Below are 27,171 nucleotides of genomic sequence, written 5' to 3' on the forward strand. Positions count from 1 at the left end.
CAGTGACGAGAAAGCCCAGGGTGGGATGAGGCATCTATTTTCTCATTCATTTCCAATATCTCGGGATGAATTTAGGAGAGTTGCCATAGCACATTTCCCCCTGATTAATAATAGAGTCCTTACTAATACATTGCGAGGGCTGTGTTTAGACCTTGTGAAACCTCCACTAATTAGTTCTGAGACACCAACACCCCAATGCGTACACTCCATATCACCCCATCCCTTGGAGAAAGTGAAACACACATGAGTGGATTAATCTTGTTTGAAGGCAGGGCCCCAGTTGTCTCTTAAAGGTCCCCACACTTCTTAATCTCTTATTATGGAGATTAAACTTGAATGTGAGTTCCCAAGGAGACAAACCATAGCACAGCCTGGCACAGCAGCACAAGCCAGGCCGAGTCCTTCCACAGCCCCATCTCATCCCCATCCCCCACTCCAACCCTGCCCCACACGGAGCATCGTCTTTAAATGTTTCAGGATGAATCCATCCTTGCACAACTTCTCACACTCAATAAGGCAGCCATTTTGGGCTCCTCTCGAGCTGCTCTTTTCTAATACTCCTGATACCTGTGTCCCTTGCTGACCCCAAAGATCTGTCACATGATACTATCATTAATTGGGGCCTAAGGAGAGAGAATAACTTAAGGAGTACTGACAGAAGCTCACACTTTTTTTTTTTTTAATTTTGGACATTCTTTAAAATGTGTCTGGCATATGAATGAATACTGAGAGACTATGGAGTGATAATTTGACACAGCTCTACACACATGATGGCCAAATTAGGGTAATTAGCCTTTCCATTGCTTCAACTCTGATCCATTCTCGGGGTAGGGAACCTTCAAATTCTTCATTTCTGAGTATTTTGAAATATATAACAGACAGCCTGGGTTACAGAGAGAAACGCTGTCTCAAAAAAACAAAAACAAAAACAAAAAACAAAATAAGAACCAAAACAACCAGAGGCCTGGCAATAAGCTGGGGAGATGGCTGCCCTCCTGCATGTGAAATCTCTGTTTCTTTGCTTCTAAGTCTACAGAGACAAGAATGCCCAGTCCTTACAGTAAACTGTTGAGAAAGCTGGACAGTCTCTATCCACTGTGTCCTAGGGCCGTCACTAGAACACAGCACCCCACCCCAGCCCCACACTTCAACCCCTCTCTTTTTAAATGTATGCAGGTGTTTGTCTGTCTGTATGTATATCACATGTATTCAGTCAGTTCTGGCAGGCCCAGACGAAGGCATCAGAGACCCTGGAAGTAGAGGTATAGATGAATGTGAGCTGCCAGGTAGGTAATAGGAGCTAGGTCTTCTGAAAGAGCAGTAAGCACTCTTAACTGCAGAGCCATCTATCCAGCCCCTTGTGTATATATTCATTCATTCATTCATTCATTCATTCATTCAGAGACAGGGTCTCATTGTGTAAGCCTACAATTCTCAACTTGTGGATAGCAACCCCTTTACCGGTCGAATGATCCTTACACAGGGCTAGCCTAAGACCATCAGAAAACAGATATTTTCATTCCAATTCATAACAGTCATAAAATTACAGTTCTGAAGTAGCAATGGAAAGAATTTTATGGTTGGGGGGGGGGTCACCACAACAGGAGGAACTGTACTAAAGGGTCAAAGCATTAGAAAGGTTGAGAATTACTGGTATAGACAGACATCTGACACTCTTGCTCCCAAATGCTAGAGTTACAGGAGACTCCAATTGAGCTCAACTCACAATTAAAAAAAAAAAAAAAACTTAAGTCCCACCCTCTCTTCTATATCCATTTTAAGCCCAAATTCATCCCAAGACCCAGCAAGCTAGGCTCAGCCATCCACCCTCTACACTCCAATTGAAGATAATCAGTAGTGAATAGCAGAGTTGGGGAGCAGACTAGGGCATGGAGAGAGATCACTGAGTAAGGGCACTCGCTGCTCTTGCAAAGGGTTCGGTTCCCATCACCTACATGGGAGTTACAACACCAGGTAACTCCGGTTCTAGGAGATCCAGTGCCCTATCCTGGCTTCTATGGGTACCAGGTACACACTTAGTACACATACATACATATATAGGCAAACCCACATACATATAAAATAAAAACAAATAAGCCTTTTGAGAGAGAGAGAGATCTATTCAATTTGGCCACATTGGGAAGAACAACAAGAAGAAGCAGTGGCACCCATACCCCGCCCCGCCCCTCCCTGCCCTGCAAGTCCCTCTTCCAGGTTCCAAGGGAGGTTTAGATTTAAATACAAGGCAAGAGTCATGCATAACTAAGCTGTCCTGGCTAAGGTGTGGCCACGCCCATCTCCAACCTTGTCTGGTTCCAGTTTCTCTTGTAATGCAGTCAGACAGGTTTTCACAGCTGTGTGAAATCTCTTCCTAGGAGACAAGTTTCCATTCTGGCTGGCACCAGATGTCAGCCTTTTCCTTCTTCGAACAAGCACTCCTGGAGAAGTGCTAATTCTTTGAGGGCCATTGCTTGCCTACACTGATAGCTGAAGGTGTTAAGTCTTTATCCCTCCATGACAATTACACTAGACAAATACCTTGTCTGTTCAAAGCCTTGGGCTTCATCCTCAGCATTGTATGTGTGTGTGTGTGTGTGTGTGTGTGTATATATATATATATATATATATACACACATATATGTGTGTGTGTCCGTGTCCATGTGTATATGCATATATAAACATATACATGATCTTATATTTAATAATAAGACTGGTCTTCCTAGATCTCATAAACATTGTTTCTTTTCATTGTTTTGTTATAGTCAATTAGAAAAGTAACACAACAATGTATTTCATAAAGTAAATAATGATGTAACATAAGAAATGTCTAAGGGGCAGAGAGAGGACTCAGGTTAAAAGCACTTGCTGCTCTTGCAGAGGACCTAGGTTTGGTTCCCAGCACCCACATGGAGGCTCACAACCATCCAAAACTCCAGTTCCAGGGGCTCTAACTCCCTCTTCTGGCTTCTATGGGCACCATACTCACATGTTGCACATACACCCACTCTGGCAAAACGCTCCTACACAAAAAGTAAATGAATCTTGAAAAGTTAAGAGACATCTACCATTCGTGCAAATGGCAACCAAGTCTGTGTTCTTCTCAGCATAGGAGTGCAGCTGCACTAAGAATAAGCACGCTGACTCCCTCTATACCTGTTACCCTCCAGCTGAGTGATCCTGGCAGCATTTTCACTCTATCCAAACACCCAAGGTAACCATAGAAACGCCAGCCAGGAGCCAGAAGAAGACAGAGCAGAGACACCTGGGAAGTAGGGAGGGGCTGTTCTTTCCAGGTAGCTGAGCCTCTAAGGCATGTAGCAGGAAACTGCAGACAGAATTGTCTACCACATTGGAAGCATTGGGAGGCTGTCTGTCGTGAGAAGGGATGGACGGACAACATTAGTGACGCACAGAGAAGCAAAACTCTAGGAAAACACAGCCCAGGTACCCAAGACCAGCTCTGGGCTTCCATGGGCTGTCCCACATCCCCATCACAAACGGTCAGTCTCAGGAGCACAGTGAGAAATCTTCTGCTGCTGCTCCCACATCCATGAGGCCGCTATGGTGGTCCCTCAGCATCTTCAGCACTGCTTCTGCCATCCTGGAGGGTACCAAAGTCTTTGAGTGCTCCTTTAGTAAAAGCACAGTGTTTGCGTGGAACCTACACATATTACATGCAACATTAAATCCCAGCTAGATGCAAAGACTGCAGAAACCACGGCCCTATTGCATTGGCAGGGGGTGGACAACACGAAAAGGCTTGCATGTGTTAGACACAGGTGCAGATTCTTTTTATGGGTAGTTTCAACCTGTAATTTATTGATCCGAGCATGTAGACTCCATAGCCCATGAAGGCTGAGTTTGCAGCAAAGACAAAATGAAAAACTGGCCTTAGATAACCTTCCCTTTTGAGGGAGGAAAAAAAGGAAGGGAGGGAGGGAAGAAAACTTCTAAATGCTATTTTCTAAATCTGGCAGGAAATATGAAAAACATTTGAAAAGCACCACTTGGGGCTTGGTAGAGTACTTGCCTGGCATTGACAAAGACCTGTGTGTTTTACCCCCAAGCATTGCATAAAACCAGGCATGGTAGTGCATGCCTATAATCCCAGTACAGGAGGTAGACACAAGAGATTAGAAGCTCAAACTCATCTTCAGCTACAGAGTGAGTTCAAGGCCAGCCCGGGGTAAACAAGATGAGGTCTCAAAAAGAAATGCTTTTAGTTAAAAAATAAAATAAGGGGCATTCAACCCAGGCATGGGTGATGACTCACATCTGTAATCCCACCTACAAGGCTGAAGCAGGGTAATTGCCCCAAGTTCAAGGCCAGCCTGGACTACAAGATGAGACACTGTCTCAACTCTCACCCCTCCCCATTTAAAAAGCATCATACGTATAAACTAGCCAGAGACCTGATCACATGAGAGATAATGAGAAATGAATGTTTACTGAGCCAATACATATAATGAGTGGGGACACCAGGCCTGGTTTTGACATAATCCTTCTCATTTTAACGGTCCCCAGGGGGCAGTATCCTTTGCTCCATTTCACTGGTGAGATAACCCAGGCTCAAAAACAATGGGCACTGGGTGCGGCTGGTAAGAAGGCTCAGCAGCCAAAGTTAGTTACTATGAAAGCCTGGTGTTGAAGGTGGAAGTAGAGAGCCGACCCCTCCCTACCCTTGTCTTCTGACCTCCCTCTACACGCTGGCTCTGACACACACACACCAGAACACAATAGCAATTTCGAAAGGGCTGGTGAGATGACCCAGAGGGTAAAAGTGCACACTGCACAAAGCCTAGAGAGTTCAATCCCCAGAACCCACATAATGGTAGATAGGGAGACCACCTCCGTCAAGTTGTCCTCTGACCTCCACATACACACTATAACTTAAAAAAAATTTTTAGTAATAATTTTTTAAAACAAACACTTCTCCCAAAGTCACCCAGTAGTGGCCCACCAACCAAGTTCCTGAAACTGGTTACTTTAGCCACACACACCGCACTTTGCATGACAAGGAATGCTCCTTCCTAAGTCACAGCTAGCAAGTATGTCACAACAGACCTGCGTATTACGCACACTTTTTACTTCCTCTTTCATGATCAGCCTCCCAATTCAGGTAGCAAAAGGCCCAACCTCAGTTACTTTCTCCCTCTCCAAGCTGAAACTCTACGGAATCATTCATTTCCAAAGCCCCACACATCCTACAACCGATCATTCGAGTGCACCCATTATCAGTTCAATGCAATGAGCCTGGTCACGCTTCAGTCTTCCTAACCCTAAACAGAGTCATTTCTCCCATTTATATAATCCCCAAGGGCTTCCTCAATTCTACACCTACCTGGCAAACCAAAAATCATTTCCTGCTGTGCACCAGGGCAGGAACCCTGAGAACACAATCACTTCTCTCTTTTTGCAGTGTTAAGATAGGAAGAGATCCAAAAGAAACTCCAGGGAAGAACTGGAAAGGCAGGGTCTGCCAGGATTTCAGAATGGCTCCCTTCACGTCCAAGTCTGCCTTTGTCATTATCTGAAGCCCATATAATGCCTGGTGTGGCAACAATGGCCTGAGACGTCGGTTCTCACCTCTGTCCCAGCAGCCTTCCTCGGTGCTAAAAGCAAGCACAGCTGCCAGGAAAGGGTGGACTGCCCCAGGTCCTTAGCTAATGATGCCAAATGCCAAGCGAGTTGGGGCAAGATTCCATGTAAGCAAAAATCAGAGGTCAGGGAAAGCCTCAGGTTTTACTACCTGCCCCAGGGTGAATAAACCTTCTATTTTTCACAGCTACCTCCAAACATGGGGACAGGGAGCGTGACAGCAAGTGGCACCCCATTCCAGGCAAGGCAGCAGGTATTTTTGGCACAGTTAACCAACAGGGTGATTACTCATGGAGGGAAGCCCCTCTGTTTCCAATGGCAAAGTGCTGTCATAACTCCAGTGTCTAGCTGGTCCAGTATTGCAACCATGGGCTGGGTGGAAACTGCATCCCCGATACCACCCAGGAATCTGAGTTTTAAAGGGCTCTCCGGGTAATATCAATGCACAGTAAAGTTGGAATGGGGTGCAGATTATCATACCCGGAACAGAAATGCTGGGTGGATGGATGTGTCTTGTCCCTAACCTGTGATTCCTAAGATCATGTGTCCACACAATGAAAAGGTCTTCCACATTTCACTGGTCATCCTGCAGCTGTTGGCAGCCGACTGCTAGATGACTTGGTATCTGGCATGATCTAGTGAGGGTAAAGAAGACACAGAGTAAAGCTCAGCCCTGGAAGGGCTACCTTCCAACAGAGGGACAACGAGCAGGCACGAGACTCATCAGCAGTGAGAATGTCACCAAGGACAGAAAGGAAGCAAGAGACATAGAAAGACCCAGAGCGCTGGAAGAGGAACTTTGGTAGAATAAGAGGTCCAGAAAAGTCACTCCCTCAAAATAACACATGAGCTGGATCTGGAGAGAAAGAGTTAGCCATTCAAAGAGAGGAGAGTGGAGAGAGAGGAGAGAGAGAAGAGAGAGAGAGAGAGAGAGAGAGAGAGAGAGAGAGAGAGAGAGAGAGAGATCCAGCCATTCAAAGGGAGGAGAGAGAGAGAGCGAGCAGTCTAGACAACCATCCTGAGCCAGTGCAGAGAGCCAGAGTCAGATAAGTGGCAGGGGAATTTCAGGAACACAGCAGAGGCCTTGGTCTTGGAGGGTGGTGCATCCAAGAGAGAGCTCAATTGCCAACGATGTAAGAGGCATAGCGGAGGCAGGACAACATGAAGCCAAGAACCTCCTGAGCATCCATCAGTGTTCGCCCAGCTTCCTTGGGACCCACTGAAATGCCATTTGCAGGTGTTATTTATATACACATTCACCTTTCCCATGGTACAGAGAATAGATTGGGCCTAGGCCAGCAGCCAGGCGGCATTCGCTAAGGAGAGAGGCCCTGCTGCAGGAGGACTCTGACTTTTGGCAGGTTCTGTCTGACCCAAGGCTGACTGGGAAGGGATACTGTCCTGAGCTGTTAGCCGCTCTGGATGAAACAGTGTGAGTCACACTGTACTCTGGGCATCCTCTAGGCAAGCAGCCTCTAGGTATCTGTGGTCCAGGGCCTTGCAGGGAGCAGCTCTGAAGAAAACTGACCAAACACAGTGAGTGTGTCGAGTGCCAGCTCGTCTGGCAGTATCTACATCAAATGAAATGTGAATATACTTCCTGACCAGCTCTCGGTTTACGCATTTGTGCTACAAACACACTAGTGTGTACAAAATGGCAGTGCCTCAAGATGACTCATTCCATGTTTGTGTAAGATAGGAAACAACCCAAATGTTGAACAACAGGGGACGGGTCAAATACATTTTCATTTTACCCATACAGCAAGATCTTATGTAGCCCAAAACATGGCTAAGGATACAATCACAATCAAAATATATGTTTGTATGTTTAGGTGCAGTGTATATATTTGTATAAAACAGATATATTACATACACATATATATGCATTCAGTTATCTTTATCAGCAGGTGATTGGTCCCAGAATCCCCATAGGTACAAAGGCTCAGGGATGCTCAAGTGCCTTATGTAAAACAGCTGAGCATTGGTGTGTAGTCTACATTATTGTCCCAGCTTTCAACCTATCAGCCTAGGGTAGCTAATGGGTTAGAATTCTGGATGTGGTTGTCTTACTACACTGTTTAGGGAGTGATGGCAAGAAAAACATTTGTGTTTGTTCAGCAGAGGTACAGTTTCTTCTCTTTGTTTTTCAAGTATTTTTGAGTCATGGTTGGTTGAATACACAAATGCAGAACTCACAAACGTGGAGGGTCAACTGAATATGTAGCTATATGATACACTGAAATTTTAATATAATATTAAATGCTTTTAATAGATAGTAGATGATAGATCAATCGATTGATAGACAAGCTAGCACTGTCAAATGATAAATAGTGGATTTCCAGTAGCATGAATGGACTTTAACAATCACGCAAAAGAAGTGAGAATTCTTACATGCAGCCTTGCTGTGGTGGCACATGCCTTTAATCCCAGAGAGGCAGAGGCATACAGATTTCTGAGTTCAAGGCCAGCCTGGTCTACAGAGTTCTTTTTCTCTTTTCTTAAAGATTTATGTATTTTATTTATATGAGTACACTGTAGCTGTCTTCAGACACTTCAGAAGAGGGTGTCAGATCTCATTACAGATGGTTGTGAGCCACCAATTCCCAGGCTGGGAATTGAACTCAGGACCTCTGGAAGAGCAGCCAGTGCTCTTAACCACTGAGCCATCTCTCCAGTCCCCAGAGGGAGCTCTTACATGTATATTCACTACTATATCCAGAAAAACCTTGATAGAAAACATTGAAAAAAAAAAGTAGTAAGGTTAATTACCTCAGAATAGGGTACACCAACTCTATATAGTTTGAAATTTGTGTCATGTAAATATATAACCTATTCAAGCTAACTGAATGCAATTTTAAACAAATGCATTCAAAGTAGTTCTAGAAAGTACAAAGGTTCGTGGTACTGAGCGCCTTGAAGGGTACACAAAGGAGGGGGTGGGGATGAGAAGCAGAAGTACGAGATTTGGAGATGCTAACAGATGATCAGTCTGGAAGGCTGCACAATTCTTAATCCCACCGCAGGAACAAATGGCACTCCTGACAGAAGCCGGAACTTAAGAACCAGGAGCCTCTCCTACATACCCTATTGGTATGTTAATTTTGGAGTTTGTGTATGTGCACACTTGAAAGCACACACTCATGCTATAGTGCAGAGAGAGAGAGAGAGAGAGAGAGAGAGCCCATGAAATCAGCTCTCTCATTCCATCTCCTTGTGGGTTCCAAGGATCAAGCTCAGTTCTCCAGGCTTGCACGGCAAGCATCTCTTCCCACTGAGCCATCTTGATGGATTCTTGAATGCCTTATAGGACACGAGGCTGGCCAGGCACCTTAGACATCAGTTCTTGCTTACTCTGCCACCGAACTAATAAGGCTTTTCCTAAGAGCAAAGTCAATGGGAACAGTGTCTCTGGCTCCCTGTTATAACCTGAATTACAATGAAGGATGAACCCACTGAGGTGAGCCAGGTCCCAGAAAGGATAACAAAGACAGAAAGATTCAGGAGATGGCATTAATATGGGGGAACCAATTCCAAGGGTGGGATAGAAAGCAACACAGGACACACACGAGAGAGAGAGAGAGAGAGAGAGAGAGAGAGAGAGAGAGAGAGAGCTGTCTCTGACAGAAGGGAAGGAAAGCTTAGGAGGTGGCAGAAGAAAGGGCTGGAGAGGGCTGCTGGTGGACTCTAGCTGTATGGTCCTGGGTAGCTGGAACTCGGCTCTCCAAATCTGGGTACCCTCATCTGGAAAATCAGCCAGATGTCTACCTTGGATACTTGCCTCCACCATGTTAAAATGCTTTATACACAACCAACTACCACACTGGCTGGCCCACAAGAGGTTCTCGGTTATAGGCAGCCCTAAATGGCAAACAAACTGTGCGTGACAGAAATATCTCTACAGCAGAAATGCCACAGAGGCAGTGTAACTGCCCTGAAAAGAATGAACACAGTCTAAAGAAACACCCTTTACTTGGTCTCTCAGACTATTAAAACAATGGACCCCAAGAAAATGGAATCTCCCCCCTCTTCTGCCCCACTCCCACCCCCCAGCCCCCCAGGAATCTCATGCTGGGAGAAGAGAAAGCTTAAAGCTTGGGACAGCCAGAGGAAAGGTTTTATTCCAGGTAAGTGATTTGCAATTTGTCAACCCACCTGGCAGGAGGGTGGAGCCATAACAATGTGGGGCGGCCTGCACCTGAATAGGAACCGCTCAGCCACCCGTCATTCTGAGCCTCTATTTAAACCTCTATTGCAAGGTCTCACTTGAAGACCTTGAAAACCGACTGGGAGGGTCACTGGGTCCCGTTTGTCCCTCTTCTCAAGGTTGAATAAGTCTCCTTTTCTGCTATTAATGTGTCTGTTTAAATGGGCTTATGGTTGAACCTGGCTTGCTGAAGCATACATATAGACTGTCCCAAAGTCTGGTAGCAGTAGGACTCTGAAGGGAGTTTCTGGAAATCAAAGGAAGGTGTGTACAATGCCACCGGCTCAATTTCACTTATCTGGTGCCTTCTCCTTATCAGGTCACAACGTGGACTGAGCCATGGGTCAGGCTTGCTGACAGTGGAGAAAGGAGGACACTTCACCGGGACTCATTAAAGGGATGGCTCTCTTCAGTCCCAGGCAAACGCTCATATGTGCAAACCTCCAGCAGCCAAGGCCAGCCTGATAACTGTTTGGGGTTTTCCACTTCCTGTGTTATGTGTGCAGAACCTCTTAACCGTGACTGAGAAGCCAGTCAGGAGCAGCCTCGAAGGTACAATCGAAAGAAGCCTCCTAAGTCTGCAGTGAAGTCTTAACACCTGTGCAACCATTTTGAAATTCAGTCCAGTGCCTCTGCATTTCCCATAATCACGGACTGCCTTGAATCTCGGGCAAACAAACTCAAAAGGAAAGGAAGAATGCCTACAGCCCACGGTGAAAGGATAAGCCCAGGGCTGTTCCCTTCTCACACTTGGTAAACCTAGCTAACAGAGCCTCCCATGCTTTTGCTCTGAAGAGGAACTAACTTCAGCCCTGTCAGTACAAAACAAGAACTTATATGGATTCTCTTCTCCAGTGCTGAGAGTTGAAACCAGATGCCCGTGCCTACCAGTCAGGTATTCTACCATGGTGCAACACCCCAAGTCCTCACACAGGCAACATCATCACCACTGCCGCCACCACCATCACAGAAGTATCCAGAAAAGTATAACAATGGTCCACATCCCTAAACGCTTCGGCGGCCAAAGTATGAGATAAAGGCTGGAAGTGTGGCTCAATCAGTGAAGTAGTTGCCTAACAGGCAAGAAGCCCTGGGTCTGATCCCCAGAACCAAATAAACTAGGGATGGAATCTCAGCACTCAGGAAGTAGAGTCAGGAGGATCAGAAGTTCAAGGCCGCCCTCAGCTAAGCAGGGAGTTGAAGGACAGCCTAGGATACACGAGACCCCGCCCCAAACAACAATGATAGTAAGTACCAGAGACCATCAGAGCATTCTTGCTCTGTAATTGGTATCCCCCTGTTGTGGGGTTGCTCCAAGGGCCTGTCCTATAGAGATGCCACCGGAGAGGGGAGAAGAATGCTCCAACAAGCTTTCAAATCGGACCAGACCCAAGCCTTTAGCATAGATGGGGCTTAAGAGGAACCCATGGTATAGAAATTGCCCTAATAGGTTTTATACTCTAACTTTTTAATCGCCTACTTGACAAACAAATCCAGTGTAAACAACTAGTATAAACTAGCAGTGAAACAGAAAAGAAACATTGGCTAAAAGTCAATAGAATTCAGTTCAAAACTAAAGAAGCCAGGCTCCAAAAGCCAGAAGCTTAATACATTAAATACAGTAAAGAAAAGACCGGTAGCCCCTACGTTAGAATTTCTCCAACCTAGTTTGTTAGGAGCTTTTTCTCCACTTCAGTAACCCTGGCTTCCAAGGGTAAGTATGAAACGCCTGGGAATAGCCGAGCGTGGTTGGTTTAGGTATGGAAGGGAACTGCTGATGAACAGACTTGCTCAAGACACTCGTTTGAGCCCAGAAAGAAGCCCCAGCCTGCTTGTAAACACAATGTGTCTCTGGAATATTCCCGAGGCAAAATACGGAGGTGCCATCGCACGTTTCCAAAGGAAACTGCAGCGTCTGGCTTCCCCCTCCCACCCCGGCCCCCTCCACACACACAAAGCATCCTTGCCTTTGAAACCACAATTTTCATCTCGGAAGAATACAAGGTATATAATTCTCAACTAGAGTAGACACCCACTCCTGGGAGACTGTGCCCAAAGGTTAAATTACAATCTTTACTAACCTCTGACACATCTGAGAGTGTTCTGATAGACCCGCCCACTCTCACTTGCTTCCTTCCAGAGCAGAAGAGATAATTCCAGCCAGCTGTCAGTTCTCTAATCTCACAGTAAACTCACTTACTGTGGAGGGAAACAAAACGATCCAAACTGGGTGCCACAGCTGCTCACAAACAGGTACACCCAGGAAAAACCCTGCCACCACGTGTGCGGCCCTTTATTCAAGGGTTCCTGGCCACGCGCTCTCCTTTTCCAGACGCACGCGCACCCACACACCAGAGCACTAACTAACGTATACAGCTGGGTACCGAGTTTCCCTCCTGGAACAGCAACCGGTCTTCTGTATCTGACCCATTCGGTTCCTATACCTAGAATCCAAGCCTATTCTAGCCTCCGCACCACACACGTGGGGATGCGCTTCCAGCTGGTATCAGGAGCGAAGCGTGGAGGTGGGGGAGGCCACCGACTGGAAAGGGGAAAGCTGGGACTAACAAGCTTGGGTTTGGGATTCCTGGGATATGTCCAATTGGAGAGAAGCGAAGAGCCGAGCTAAAGAAGAGAGGGCTGGGGGAGGGGTCGCTCACCCAGGGTTTTGACAGCGATCTGCCTAGTGAGCGGCGGCGGCAGGTTGATGCACACCAAGTCCACATCCTGGTGCAGGAGCACCTCGTCGATGCGGCTGGTGTAGAAAGGAACGCTCATCTCCTTGGCCAGCTCCTCGGCTTCTTCCTGCGTGCGGCCCCACAGCGCCTTCACCGCGAAGCCCTCATCTTTCAGCAGCGGGATGATGACTCGGGCTGTGAGGCTGGTGCCGAACACGCCCACCCCGGGAAGCATGGCTGCTCAGGTCCGCCCGGTTCTGCTGCTGCCGGGATCTCCAGTCGAACACCGGCGCACACGCCTCTCCGGCCGGTCCCGCAGTCCCCGGCTCCTCGACCGACCTCGCTGCGCTGCGCTAGCCGCCGAGCCCCGGGCAAGGCGCCCGAGTGCGGTGGCGTGACAGCGCACCGAACCACAGACCCTGCAGGCTCCGGGAGCCTCAGCGCGGTGACTGCTGCAGTGCCCGCCACTCGGGGCTCGTGTCCTTCCCGGAGACAGCGGCAGGGACTCCGCCAGGACGCACGAGGCCCCGAAGCCCCGTGGAGCCCGGGCTCAGGCAGCGCTCCCGCCGCAGCGCCGGCCGGCTCCGTGCGCCCCGCGGAGGCCGCCCCATGGCCGGCTCATCCCGGCAGAATCTCTCTCCCGGATGGCGCTCCCGCTTCACCACCCTCTGTGGGCTGCGGATCTTCTTTTTCCCCAAGTCCTTGGTAACGAATGGAACCCAGAGGCCACCCGGAGGCCGACTAAGGATGAGGCTCGTAGTGTACCAGGCGCCGATCCCGAGCAGCAGCACCGCAGCGGCGGACACCACCCGGCGCCAGGCTCCTCATTCTGCTGCCATATTCGCTCGCTCGCAGCGCGCCTTGGGCGGCCTCGGCCCCGCTCGGGCTCGGGCTCCGGCTCCGGGATCCCGCGGGTACGAGGGCGGAGTTGGCGACTTTGACTGTCAGCGGCCGGGGTTCCTGCACCGCCCTTGCGGTAGCGCCGTGCTCCATTGGCCGCCAAGCGTCGCCCCCGCCCTTGTCTCCGCCGCCCAAGGCACTCGTTGCGCTCAGCGCCCGGCCCCTGGAACCCGCTTTGACTCCTCCCCGGCCCCGCCTGTCTCGCCTGCTGCCCCCGGGTGGCTTCCCTTTCTCTGCGCTCTCCGCCTCCGCGGCCGCCTCCTCCTCGTTGTGCTCCAAGCTCCGCCCAAGCAAGCAAATAAATCTATCAAAGCAGGGCGCGCCCTTAATAGGCTAGGACTGGGTTCCTTGGAAAAGATTGGCGGATGCTAAGACCCCGGGGAGGCCGGAGGACCCCACGAAGTGTGAGCAGCGTGGTTCACAGTCTCCTCTCCCGGATATTTTTCTGTGCTCGCCACTGCTCTAGGAAGCTGTCCAGGCACTTAACCCTGAGGTTATTGGAAACTCGTTTCATTGATGAGAAAGTGAGCTCTGAGGAGGTTAAGGGACTTGCTCAAGGTGACACACATGAACAACAGTGCCAGGATCGGAAGGCAGACACCAGCATCTCGGCGCTGAACCCCTAGAGTTCTGACTCGCAAGTGTGCCAGCTCCAATCCCAAACCAACTCCACTCCTGAGGAGGCTCCACTGGTCACCTACTCCATGCTTGTGCCCATGTGGCATGGGCGACCTCACCCAGACTCCGCAGTGGCTGTGGCACGTGTGTCTAGAGTCTGGTCTTCCTTGTTTACTTCTGGCTGCCTGCCACTCCTGGCCACTGCCCTCTGTCAGCTTCAGTTCCCTGGCACAGCGCTTCTCCTGGCCTTTAATACATCTGCAGTCAGAATGCTGGGGACCATCAGTCCGAGATGCGTGGAAAGCCCTAACTGCGGTGGTGACTGAGTGAGCGTCTGATGGCTCAAGATATCCTCGTCACTTATCACGGGGCCTAAGGAGATAGTAGGCACTTGTCTAAGTACACAAATGGATGGATATTCACCACCTGTCACATTGTGCCCTCTTCGTACTGGGAGGGAGGAGTCAATGCCAAAGGGCAAGTGGACCTGCTCTTCTAGCTCAGTGTTTCTGGAAAGGTGAGGTTACTACTGTCTATTATGTTCATCCCTGGCCTTTAGCACTCAGAGGAAGAGACACGTGTCCTGCTTCAACATAAGCGTGGAAAACATGATACATCCGAGTGTTTAAAGCAACTGTAACAACTGGCACAGAGACGGGGCTCTTGGAGAGAGCTGTACACACACACACACACACACACACACACACACAAAGGCTGATGTGGCAATGGGAGGAGGCAAAGTTGACCTCAGGACGACATTATTAAAAAGGACAAAGTGCTCCGGGATTGGCAACAACCTGAACAGGGTCAGACAAAGAGCAGACAAGATATGCCTGCTGATGGTTAGCTGAGAAGTGCCTAAGGAAAAGGAGGCGTGCAGCCATGGCTGCCAGGGTGCTGCTTTGGAGCAGAGCGAGAGCCACGGTGTGCCGCCCCTGGACAGGTGCAAGGTGGGTGACTCCTGGCTTGCAGAGTCAGAAGCCAGAGCTGACTCTTGGCTCTGCCATTTACACCCTGTGGGACCCGGGACAAATGTCTTCTCTGTGTCCGTCTGTAAAGGGGGACAATAGCTAACACTAGAGAGGACCATGTGATTTGACAGTCGTGACGTCCTGAGAAGGATGCTCCCTAGAAAGGTTCTATGTGATATATATGCCCTCTATTTTGATATTTATTTTTATTACATACATTCTATTTGAAAATAAATGTTAGGCCATGTATATATCCTGAATGAATTCCGTTATGCTCTTTTATGTTGTTTGGGTTTGTTTGTTTGTCGATTTGGGTTTTTCCTTTACTATTGTTTCTATGTATGGGTGTGGGTATATACCACATGAATGCATATACTCTTGGAGGTCAGAAGAGGGCATTGACTGGATCTGCTGAAGCTGGAGCAGGAGCTGCAGGTGGTTGTGAACCATTCTATATGAGCATCAGAGACAGAACTCAAGCTCTCTGAAAGGACAGTGAGCACTCTTACCTGCTGAGCCATCTTTCCAGCCACTGTTTGTTGTTTGTTTGTTTGTTTGTTTTTTGGTTTGGTTTGGTTTATTTGGGTTTTTGTTTTGTTTTCAGATGAGGTCTCATGTAGCTCAGGCTAGAATCCAACACACTATCCAGAGGAGGACGATCTTGATTACATTCTGATCCTCCTGTCTCCACCTCCCAAGCCTATACCACAGGTATGTACATATATACACCTTCTCAGTCCCCTGTAACAATACCATTCCCTGTTATCCACAAAGGAGGGAAGATGGACTTTTATGCATGTCTTTCAAAGAGAGGCTGCCCTTTGAATGCCCCTGCTGGAGCATTTAAGTCCGGGATATCAGTAGCTAGACACTGTCCTTGCTGGTCTGCCTGCTTTCACTCTGTACTCTCTGCTCAGTAGCCAGAGAGAGCAAAGCGATCTTTTGAAAGGTGAGTCATCTCATGTCCTACAACGACAATGGATTTGAGTGACACATATATTCCAAAGTCCTTAGGGAACCTGAACAACCCTACGTAACCTAACTTGACCTCACTCTGATCTTGCATACCTTAGTATTTAACCACTTCCGGCTACAGGCTCTGTATTCCAGCGCGTTGGTCTCTTAGCTCTGCACTGTGCAAGCTGAGTTTGCTCTCATCTCAAGGCTTTTATATTAGCTGCTCTGCCTCACACACATGCACATGCACGCACACATACACAGGCAGACAGACAGACAGACAGACAGACAGACAGACAGAGGCCTGCTGCTCACTTTTCTCTAGCTTGTGCTCAGATGTCCTCCTCCCCTTAGGTCAGACCTTTCTGGCCACCTCCTCTAAAGTGCCCTCCTTGTCACAAAAGTCATCCTTTATCACTGCTTTCCCCCCTATGTCGACTGTTTATCACCCACTTGCCTAATGGACTGCAGACTCACTGAGACTGGAAGGATGCCTCAGGTCTCCTTCACTTCTGAATGTCTGATACCTGTGGCCTTTGGAAGCTTACTAGGGTTGGATAAGTCATCAGAGCAGAGCACCATGATTGAATTCTGGAGGCTTCGTAGAAGGAGCGAATGCCAGAAGAGTCTGTCCCGTTCCAGTGATGCCTCGTACCACTCTAGAACATTGCTAGCAGAGCAGCATCCCCAGACATGGCCCTTACCCTTGGACCAAACCCTGAGCCAAGACAAACCTCTTTTCTTTATGTTTACCCATTATGTGTCATTGTGTTATTAGCAAGAGAAGGCTATGATTGGGGATGCTTAACATTTTTAGGACTTAGCCAGGCATATACACAACAGTGATTTGGGCATTGGAAATGTCGGACTGCCTCTCCCTCAGATGCTAACCTTAGGAGACCTGTTGGTTTGGGACATAAATTGAGACAACCAGGCAGGGGCTGCCAGGGCTCATGTGGGTGTACATGAGGCCTTTGAAGTTGAAGAGGAAAGCTTACAAACACATACAGACTGAAAAGAGAACCAGACTTGGGTTTCAGGTGGCATACTGGAGTTAGAAGCGAGAGTTTTCTAGACTGATGGAGAATATACTTAAGGTGGAAGGGGAGCCTGTGGAGGTGGCTGAGATGTGACCTGGAATTGCTGAAAGATTTGTATGGTGGGTAGCTTGTAAGGGGCTTGAGACACAACCCTCAGAGAGAAACTCCTGCAGTCACCAGGGACTGAAAGGAAGAAAGGTCTGGTAGTAGATGGACACTCTCAGAGAGCGAAAAGAGGTGAGGTGGCTCCTCACAGGCAGTGGGTGTCATCTGGGTGTGCTCTTGTGTCCTACTGGTTTAGTAGGTTTTGCTTCATCTGTTCCAGCCATAGGGTGACTCTGAGTGTGCCTCTGCCCCACGCCCCAGCAATACAACCATTTGAATAGACAGTGTTTGCACATACACAGTTTTGGGTTTTGGTATTTGTTTTTGTTTTTAAAAATATGTGTGGTATTCTTTACTGTTCTTATGTGAAAGCCTGACCTGGGATTCCACCTAATCCAACCTGACAGTTAGACATTTTAAAACAGTGCTGACAGGAGCTGGAAAGATGTCTCCAGGGTAAAGAGCATGTAGTGATCTGGTAAAACACTTGAGTTTGGTCCCCAGTGACTCTTTCAGGTGGCTTACAATCACCTGTCACTTCAGCCCCAGCGGGTGCAATGCCCTCTTGTGGACTTAAATAGCTCTGTGCACATGCTTATACACACATACACATACACATACACATACACATACACATACACATACACATACACACACACACACACACACACATGCACAATTTGCATGTATGTGCACACATGCACAAAGAAATTAAAAAAATATTTTTAAAAACAGTGTTGAAAACAAGCCCAAGATTATCTTTCCCCTTCTTGCTATAATCTGGATGTTGAATGTCCTCCCAAGGTCCCATGTGCTCAAGGCTTGATCCCCACAGTGCATGGGGAAGTATTGGAGTCTTTAGGAGTTTGGACCTGGTGGGAGGTTCTTAAGTTAAGTCATGCCCTTATAGGGGATGATAATGGTTGATTTTGTGTGTTAACTTGACACAAGCTAGAGACATCAGAAAAGAAGGAGTCTTCGTGAAGAAAGGCACGCGCTAATAGCCATACACATAAAAGCTGAATCTAAAAGAAATAAAAATAGGAAAAAAGAAATAAAAAAATAATTTTCATGCTTCTAGAAGAATGCTGACTTGGGATTTCTTATATTAAAATAGGTCAGTAATAATTTAACTGTTCAATTATTATATATGATACATTATATATAATGTATGTATATATTATATATCATAATATAATTATAAATTAATAGTTCAGTAATAATTTGGTGTAAAAAATTGTAAATATTATGGGAGTTTCAGAAAGAGATATGGTAAGGCCTGACATGGTGATGTTCATCTATGATTTTAGCATGCTTTGAGTGAAAACAGAGGATCACAGCTCAAAATTAGTGCAGGGCACAAAGCGAGATCTTGTCTCAAAATCAAAAGGGAAACATGTTCCACCTCCAGAAAAGTCAGAAAATGGGACATGTCACCCCACGCTGACAGAGTCACTGTAGACACTTGGGTTTCTATGCTTGATGATTTTAGGAAATACAGATGAAGAATGTCTTGCTTTCAGGTATGAGTTTTGTTCCTTTTTGGGCACAGAATGGAAACAGAGTTTGGTTACTTTTTACCAAGTGCTTACAAATAGGCAATAACCTTATAAATAATATCTGCCTTGTGATGTGCTTTCGGCTCTTTGGAATTCAAGCTGTGGGTGGGAATGCTAGAATGCTAGAAGTGGTACCACAGGTCTACTGAGCACTTTGCAAACTCGGTCCTGAGGCTGAGTGCTAAACTGTCTTTAACTTTAACTTTCAACTCTTTAATTTTTCCTCTCCAATATGGCTGTCACATAAAAAGTACTGGCGCCCTATGTGGGACACTAAGTTCGTCCGGCAGAACGTGTGACTCTTCCTGGCTCCCTCAGGCAGACACAGCTCTCTCCACCATTCCACCTAAGAAATTGATTTTGAGATTTGAGTAACTTGGGGCTGGCAATGTAGTTGCCAGCTTGCCTAACATGCAGGAAGCCTTGGATTCAGTTCCCAGTGCTGACTAAAGGCAGGAAAGGTAGCAACACACACACCTGTGATCCCCTGTCCCTTAGCAGGAAGACCAGGAGTTCAAGTTCATCCTCATTCTTGGATATGTAGTGAGTTGAAGGCTAACTTGGACTACATGAGAACACACATACCACACACCACACATACACATATACTCAAACCAATATATACAAATACATTCATACAAATATACACAAATGCACACACACACACACACACACACACACACACACACACACACACAATTAGACTTTAGTCTCTTGATTCCATAGTCAGGAAGTATGCAGCCCATGACTACACCAGACACTAAGCCCCTACTGTGAACCTCCTCACCCTAGTTCCCCACCTGGCATTCCATTCCCAAGAGAAGGGAATCACACTTAATTCTCCTGAAGAGAGTCACACGAACAGCTATCTAAGTCAGGAAAAGATCTCTCCTGCTGCTGTTCTTTGTGGACAGGAGCTTGGGTAGTGGCCATCTGGTCTACCCTGGACTTCTCATAGAATAGCCCTTCATGCTTTTGCTTCTCTGATTCACAGGAAATCTGAGAGCTTTATAAAGCATTGGGTAGTCATTAACAGGTTTAAAACCTTTCTATCCCTGTTGCAATCCATCTAAATTCCTCAACAGATGGCTAAGGTTCTGTGTGCTGCTCCACCACTCTGATCAATACAGAGTGCTTTTGACCCAATGTCCCTTTTGTTCCTGCCACTCTTGTACCGCCTTGGTCCCTGAGGCTCACCTGATTCCTTTCTACCACAGGGCATTTGTACTTTCCGTTCCTGACTCTAGGAATATTCTTGCTTCTATCCTTTGTCTTCAGAGCTGGTTCATTGTTGGCCACAGGACTTAGCTCAGTATACACACACACACACACACACACACACACACACACACACACACACACACACTGCAGGTAGTAGACCATTGTAGTTTGAATGTGAAATGTTCCTCACAGGCTCCAATGTTTGAACATCTTGTGGCCAGCAGGTGACCCAATCTTGGAAGGTTGCAGAACATTTTAGAGCTGGAGACTTTCTAGAGGAAATAGGGCCTTCAGGTTTCTTAGCATGGTTCTACTTTCTGTCCTCTGCTTGCTTGCTTGCTTGCTTGCCTGCCTGCCTGCCTGACTGCTTGCTTGCTTGCTTGCTGCTTTGCTTCCTTGATTGATTGATTACCTGATTGCTTGCTTGGTTGCTTGATTGACTGATTGCCTGATTGCTTGCTTGCTTGATTTTTTTCAGGTTGAAAGCTAGTACACTCAGAAACATGAATCAAAATTAAGACCTCACCTGGGATCTTCAGGACTAAGCAGGGCCACCACACCTGCCTCCTGCCTCCTATATAGACAGAGGAATGTCCTGGGGCCATCAATCAGTCCTTTTGTGATGCCACCTTTTATTGGTTCACTGCTGTCTTTACAAGGACCAAAGGGCTCCTAGAAATAACCTTGGGGTAAATAGGGCTGGGCAATATCAGGAAACAACAAGGTATCCAAGGAGCCATGAAATCTGTAAGAGGCCTTGATCCCAGACCTGAATTCTGAGGTAGAGCTCTCAGCTGCCCCCTCCAGAACTTGCCTTCGGATGCAGGTATGCTGGGAGCATCATCTGGGGTAGGGGATGCAGCTCTGGATGCAGGCTGCATCTTTGGTGGGAGCTTGAACTGCAGATGGATCTACGAAGTGGGAGGAGGTACTAGAGCTTATCGCTGGAGCTGAGTCTGTTGTGTCTTCAAAGGCTACAAATTGAATTAGGTCTGTGGCTTTTTTTTTTTTTTTATGGAAATGTTGCTGCAGTCCAGGCTTGGCTAGCCAGCATTCTACCCAGAACTTCCCTAAGCTTGATCAAGACTGCAGAGGAGCTGGGAAGACATTAGAGGAGCTGGTTTGAGGAAGGGAGCCAACATCTGGTAGGCCTGAGCACACAGGATCACCAGAGGCAGGAGCAGTAACAGGGACATGATCACTTGTGGTAGTTTGAATTGAAATGTGTCCCTATAAGCTCAGGCTCTGGCACTATTGGGGAGTGTGCTCTTGTTGGAGAGGTGTGTCTCTAGGGGTGGGTTTTGAGGTTCAGAAGCCTGGCTAGTATGACGGTCTCTAACCCTAACATAACCCTAATTCTAACATATGACAGTCTCTTCCTGCTGTCTGTGGATTCAAATGTAGAACTATCAGCTACCTCTTTAACATCATGTCTGCCTGCATGCCACCATGCTTCCCTTCATGATGATAATGAACTGAAACTCTGAACTGTAAGCCAGCCCCAAATAAATGTTTGTTTGTTTGTTTGTTTGTTTTTATGAGAGTTGTCATGGATACTGGGCAGTGTTGGCATATTCTTTTAATTCTAGAACCCAAGAGGCAGAGGCAGGCAGATCTGAGTTCAAGGCTAGCCTGGTGTACAAGCAAGCTCTAGGACAGCAAAGACTACACAGAGAAACCCTGTCTTGGAAAAAACAATAAACAAAAGAGTTGCTATGGTCATGATGTTTCTTCACAACTCTAAAACCCTAATAAAGATGTTTGTGCTGGTCTAGTGAGCATGGGCCCACCCACCCACTTCACAGGAGTTTCTAGATGCTCTTGGGGATGCTCCTGAGGGCATCTAGCCCACCTGTTCTTCAAACACACTGGGATCTGGTACTCCTTCAAGTGAATCCTTTGTGCCAGCCCCACACATTGCTCAAAAGTCAGATACATACTCCGAAAATATGATTCCAACTTACACCTTGTTCCTTGATGTATTCGGTGAGCTCCTTGCTTGGAGTCTTGGGGGGGATTTGTGGCCCTGGAGGGACTCAGGGACCCAGAACTGGGAGACATGATACATTTGAGGGACGTGAGTAAAACTGGAAGCCTGAGTTCACTGGAGGGCCTGGAGGCTTCTGTAGACCTGCAGGTAATGGGGGGCCTGGAGGCATTTGTAGGCCTGCAGGTATTTATTGGGGGGCCTGGAGGCATCTATAGACCTGCAGGTATTGGGGGACCTGGAGGCATTTGGAGACTTGGGAGCAGTGGAGGTCCAGAGAGCAAATGTATATTTGGAAACATTAGGGGAGCTTCCTGCATTGGAAATTCTGGGAAATCTGTAGACTCCTACATCTCTCTCTTCTGGGATTTGAGGATCCTGCCACAGGACCTGGGCTTAAATCACCTCTGATTGTTGGGCCCCCTCCTTGCCATCCCCTTTGTTGCTCTCCCACCCTGCAGCCCCTGCCAGCTGCTCTTTGCTTTCTGACTGTGAACACAGTGTGACCAGCCTTCTCCTCTGTGATGACCCTAAACTGTAGTAAGAAGCAAGTCCGCCTAGTTCCTAGTCCTTTCTGACCCCCAACAGGTGCTCTCCAGTCACAGCCCGTTTAGTTCCATGTGCAGCACCCGCCCCGGTCTTTGGTTCAATGCATTGATGATGCGCTGCCTAGATAGAATGTAAGCACCTTCCAGCGAGAACTCAAACTCACTGACAGCTAGATCCCAGAGCCTCAGGCAGTCCTTCCTGCCTTGCTGTTGAATAAAGAAATTAGCCATAGAGGCACAAAGGCCAACTTATGGGAGTTAGTTCTCTCCTTTCACCGTGTAGATCTCAAGTATTGAACTCAGGACATCAGTCTTGGCAGCAAGCCCCTTCACATACAGTGCCATCTTGCTGGCCCTCTTTCTTTCTTTTCATTTAAAATGTTTTGTTGTTGTTGTTGTTATTGTTGTTGTTGTTAGTAAACAAAAAACAATGGGTTTTATCATGACATTTCTCTGCATAGATGTTATCCTTCCTCTCTGGTGGTCCCCACACTCCCAATCCCCTCCCCCACGCTCTGGGTCTCTTCTCTCCAGATAATCTACCTTTTAATCTCGTGTCACATATGTACAGTCATGTTGCATATGTGATGCAATTCTAGGTTATGTGTATGAGAGAGAACATGATAGTTGTCTTTTTGGGTCTGGCTTCTTTTACCAAACATGATAAGCTCCAGTCCCATTCATTTCTATGTAAATTTCATTCTTTATGGATGAATGAAACTCAAAGAATGAATGAGTGAATGAATGAATGAATGAATGAATGAATGTAAAAGTGCTACCCACACAAGCCTGATGGCCTGAGTAGGATCCCAGGAAGCCATGATGGAGAGAGAGGATTGACTCCTGAGAGCTGCCCTCTGACCTCCACATACACAGTGGCACAACAGTGTGTGCGCGCACGCACACAAATACACACACACACACACAAATACACCAATTAACTAGATTTACAAAAAAGCATCCCACTGTACATTTTATCCCCTTGTTTTCTTTATTTTTAAAAGTACAGGTTACTGTGGTGACACATGCTCTCTGTTGTGTAGGCCACCCCACCTGTGGGTTTAAGAAGAAATCGAATAAACAGAAGAGCAGCACCCAACTGTCTGCACCTCTGTTTCCCCTTTGGTCTTCCAGCCACAGTGAAGAGAAAGCATTTGGATGTGTAAATGGCCTCCTGGTCCTTGTCCCCTGGGCTAGGAGCCTTTACCTCAGGTCCTACCTCAGGCTCTGTCTACGGATGCATCACAGGGAGGAGTCTCTGGGTGTTCTGCTGTGTCCTGCTTGTCACAGGGCGCTTCTGGGTGTCACTCTCTAGCTCAAGAGTGGAGTCACATTGGGCTCTGGGAGGATGAGAATGAGTTTAAGGTAAATCAGGAGCCCATCTTTAGATTCAGATACATCCAGGGTGGCCTGGGAGGGAGGCCTCAGAGCTGGGGTGATGCTGAGCCCTGTTTGTTTCTTTTTTTTTTCCATACTGTACATACATACTCACCAGAAAAATTTAAACCAGGCATGTGAGCAATAACTAATAAAAACAATAATAATCATTATAATATACTGTAATACAAATTTCTTAAAATTTATGAACTGAGCCATGTGTGGTGACACACACCTTTAATCCCAGCACTCTGGAGGCAGAAGCAGTCAGGTCTCTGTGAGTCGGAGGCTAGCCTGGTCTACAAAGTGAGTTTTAGGACAACCAGGACTACATGCAGAAACCCTGTCTCGAAAAAAGCAAACACCAACAAAACAAAACAACAACAAAACCCAGCTTATGAACTATTTGTTTCTGGGATTTCCCATTCAATATTTTCAGACAGAATTGGAGCCTGGCTAAGCAGAACCATAGGAAGAGGACCCTGGATAAAGGGAAGGCCCTGTGAGGGCACAGGAGTATCTGGGGAACTGCTGTGAACGAATTCACAACTTTTCATACTGAGGTGTGAAAGTCCTCAGCACGCCTAGCATTTGTGATTTCTCTGCATTAATGCTGCTCTGTTACCCTTTTCCTGCCTCTGTCTGCTGGGGAGGGGTCAGCACAATTGCTGTGTAAGTAAACGAGAAGCAAGTGTGGTGTGCTGTCTGTGCAGCTCAGCAAGCATGAGCAAAAGCTGCTTGGGAGGGACAAAAGCTAATATGTGTACATACATATACATACATATGCTTAAACAGATAGATAACTAGGTAGATATATAGGTGATGGGTAGATGATATATGATAGATTAGTAGACAGAGATAGAGATAGAAATAGATAGATGATATAGATAATAGATAGATGATAAATAGCAGATAGATAAATAAGTAGATGTTAGACAGACAGATAGACAGATAGACAGACAGACAGACAGACAGACAGACAGAGGCAGGCTTTCACTCTATAGCCTTTGACTGGCCTGCTCCACTGCCAAGGCTGGCTTCAAACTCACAGAGCTCCACCTGTCTTTGCCTCCCAGTGCTGGAATCGAGGCACATACCACCTGATGTGGCCTTGCGGTTGAAGTTTAAAGAGCATCCCATCACATCGTACCTCACACTTGTATAATTACTGTGTGACAAAAATTTTAAAACATAAGAAACAAATTAAGGGGCTATAGACGTGGCGCAGAGACAACAGGTTCCATGGTGTTCCTTATGGCTCCTTCCATCCAGCAAATAGATCATTGCAGTGCAGCACCAAAGGCCAAAGTACACTGGGCATAATGGTGCATCCCTATAATCCCAGGGCTCAGGAAGCAGAGGCAGGAAGAGTATGAGTTCAAAACCAACCTGATGAAACAAAAACTGAGACCCTGACTCAAATTTTAAACAGAAAGGAAGAGAGAGAAAGAGAAAGAGAGACAGAGACAGAGACAGAGAATTGCAACTTTAATTTGAAGATCTTCATTGAGGAGGCTGGAGACATGGCTCATCAGCTATGAGTGTGCACTGCTCTTGCAGAGGACCCTAGTTCAATTCCCAGCACCCATGCTGAAAGGCTCATTGAAGGCCTGAAACTTTAGCTCCAAGGGACGCCTTCCTCTGACCTTGCAAGGTGCCTGCACTCACGTGCACACACAAAAACACATAATCTTAAAATAAAAATAAAATAATCTTTAAAAGACCTTATTGATTTGTGTTTATGATTCTGTGTTCAGGCAATACCTCTTACCCCATAAGGTAGAATTTGCTCCATGAAGACAGGCAGAGACAAAAAAGGGGAGAAAAGAGAGGAAAAGACACAAAGGCAGCAGACACTTGAAAGCTCTTTTCCTTGTAGCCTTAAAGCAGAAAACCTCTTCCTGCTGATGCATCTCAGAAGGACATATAGACACCCTAGCGTAGGCTTGCGTGGAGCGAGCTTCAAGGTGTTGAGTTGATGTGTTGAGCCCGGCAGAAGCTTAGGCCAAACCAATCGCTCCTGTTAGTTTACTGTGACGATGGTGCTTAGAAAGGCACACTGAGTGAAGGGAGCTACTTCTCTGGGTGCCTGTCTGTCCGTTTCGTAGCCTTAGATGTCCCTCACTCAGATGGAAAGTCCGTGTCCCCAGGACGAGTCCTTTAGGCTGTCCTGACAGATTATCCTTCAAGGTCTAACACTGCAGTCCCTTTATTTTCCCCCTCTCCTGAAAAAGCCAGGCTCCTAAAAGCTGCTCTTTCTCTTTTACCAAACAATACTGTTTGTTACAAAACCATGAATTTTAGAAAGGATATTCCCAAAGCAAATAAAAAAGGTACCTTTGGGGACTAGGAGTTAGACAAATTCCCTGGCAAGCAGGCAGGTAGGAAGAGAGGCCATGACTCAGTAATAAAGATAACGAACTTCCAAGATGGCTGGCTTCTTCCTCCCCCTCTTGACCTGAGACAAAAGCCAGTGGCTTAAAACAAAGGCTAGAAGGTTCTTTCTCCCATCCGAAGCTTTCCTGCGAATGTATTGCCTCATCAAAGCCCCAAGGCCAGAGCAGGACTTGTTACATAGCTGTGGGCTGTTCAGCCATCCTGTCTCTCTTCAAACTGATCAACCCTAAATTAGGAGAGGAAACCTTCAGAGACTTTAAAAACCCTGGACCTCGGTCAAGCTGAGACTGGATTTTTGGCTTCCTAAGATCCTGCTCCGCTTTGCAAAAGGGTCTTTATCTCTGTGTATCTGAGGTGTGCGTGCGTGCCGTGCGTGCCGTGCGTGTATTCGGACTTTCTTCGATTGCTGGTTCTGTCTGCTCCTGCTTGCTGAGTTTAAGATTTTTCTGCTGTTACCTACCCAGCTCATGATTTTTCCTACCTTTTAATTTTTTTTTAACAGAGAAAATGAACATGATCAAGACCCCTGGACATTCTAAGTGTGCTTGTTGGCCATTGAACCTCGGGTCTTGCACCTGCTCAGCACACGCTTAACCGTAGGCTACAATCCCAGCCTTGGAGAATACCCAACCCAGAACATACACCCGTCATTTATCGGACCACAGAGGAAATCAAGACATTCCAGAGGAATGATGTCATTGATCTGTGTTCTTTCACCACAATACACTGGAAATAGAAACCAGAAATAGAAATGCATTCTTCTATCCCATAACTCTGACAACTAAAAATACCCCCTAAATAGTCTCTATACTAAAAAGAAAACTATGATGAAAAAGAAATATTTAGAATGGAATGCAATGAAATCATGCATTACAAAAATATACATGGGTTAGCTAAAAATTGTACCCAATGAGCAATGTAGGTCTTAAGAACATTCTGTAGATACAAAATACATTTTAAACTTAATGAGTTAAGCATTCATATAACTCAGAAGGAGAAAATTACACACAC

General features: G+C 46.8%; 1 protein-coding gene and 1 long non-coding RNA gene across 5 annotated transcripts in view; one reads left to right on the forward strand and one right to left on the reverse strand.

Moving 5' to 3' along the window:
- The window catches only part of Gfod1 (glucose-fructose oxidoreductase domain containing 1), a 108,933-nt gene extending 95,543 nt beyond the window's left edge, over window positions 1-13,390 (reverse strand). Inside the window, exon 1 of one of the 2 annotated variants that reach the window (XM_006516932.4) lies at window positions 11,884-12,450. Coding sequence is in view for 1 of the 2 variants with exons in the window: in NM_001033399.4 (NP_001028571.1) it covers window positions 12,463-12,715 (253 nt within the window). In the remaining variant the exon portion in view is untranslated. The other variant, NM_001033399.4, reaches the window with a different exon arrangement.
- A 199-nt stretch (window positions 13,391-13,589) lies between these two features.
- On the forward strand, window positions 13,590-26,945 carry Gm52047. Of its 3 annotated transcripts, none has more exons than XR_003950634.1 (3): window positions 13,590-14,948; window positions 15,574-15,680; window positions 20,330-21,957. It is a non-coding gene; the product is annotated as a predicted gene, 52047 (long non-coding RNA). The 3 variants fall into 3 exon arrangements; XR_003950636.1 differs by lacking the exon at window positions 20,330-21,957 and adding an exon at window positions 26,663-26,945 and having other exon boundaries at window positions 14,702-14,948; XR_003950635.1 differs by having other exon boundaries at window positions 14,702-14,948; window positions 15,574-18,594.
- The last annotated feature ends 226 nt before the right edge of the window (window positions 26,946-27,171 follow it).

The sequence above is a fragment of the Mus musculus genome, chromosome 13 (genome assembly GCF_000001635.26).
Source record: "Mus musculus strain C57BL/6J chromosome 13, GRCm38.p6 C57BL/6J".
NCBI lineage: Eukaryota > Metazoa > Chordata > Mammalia > Rodentia > Muridae > Mus > Mus musculus.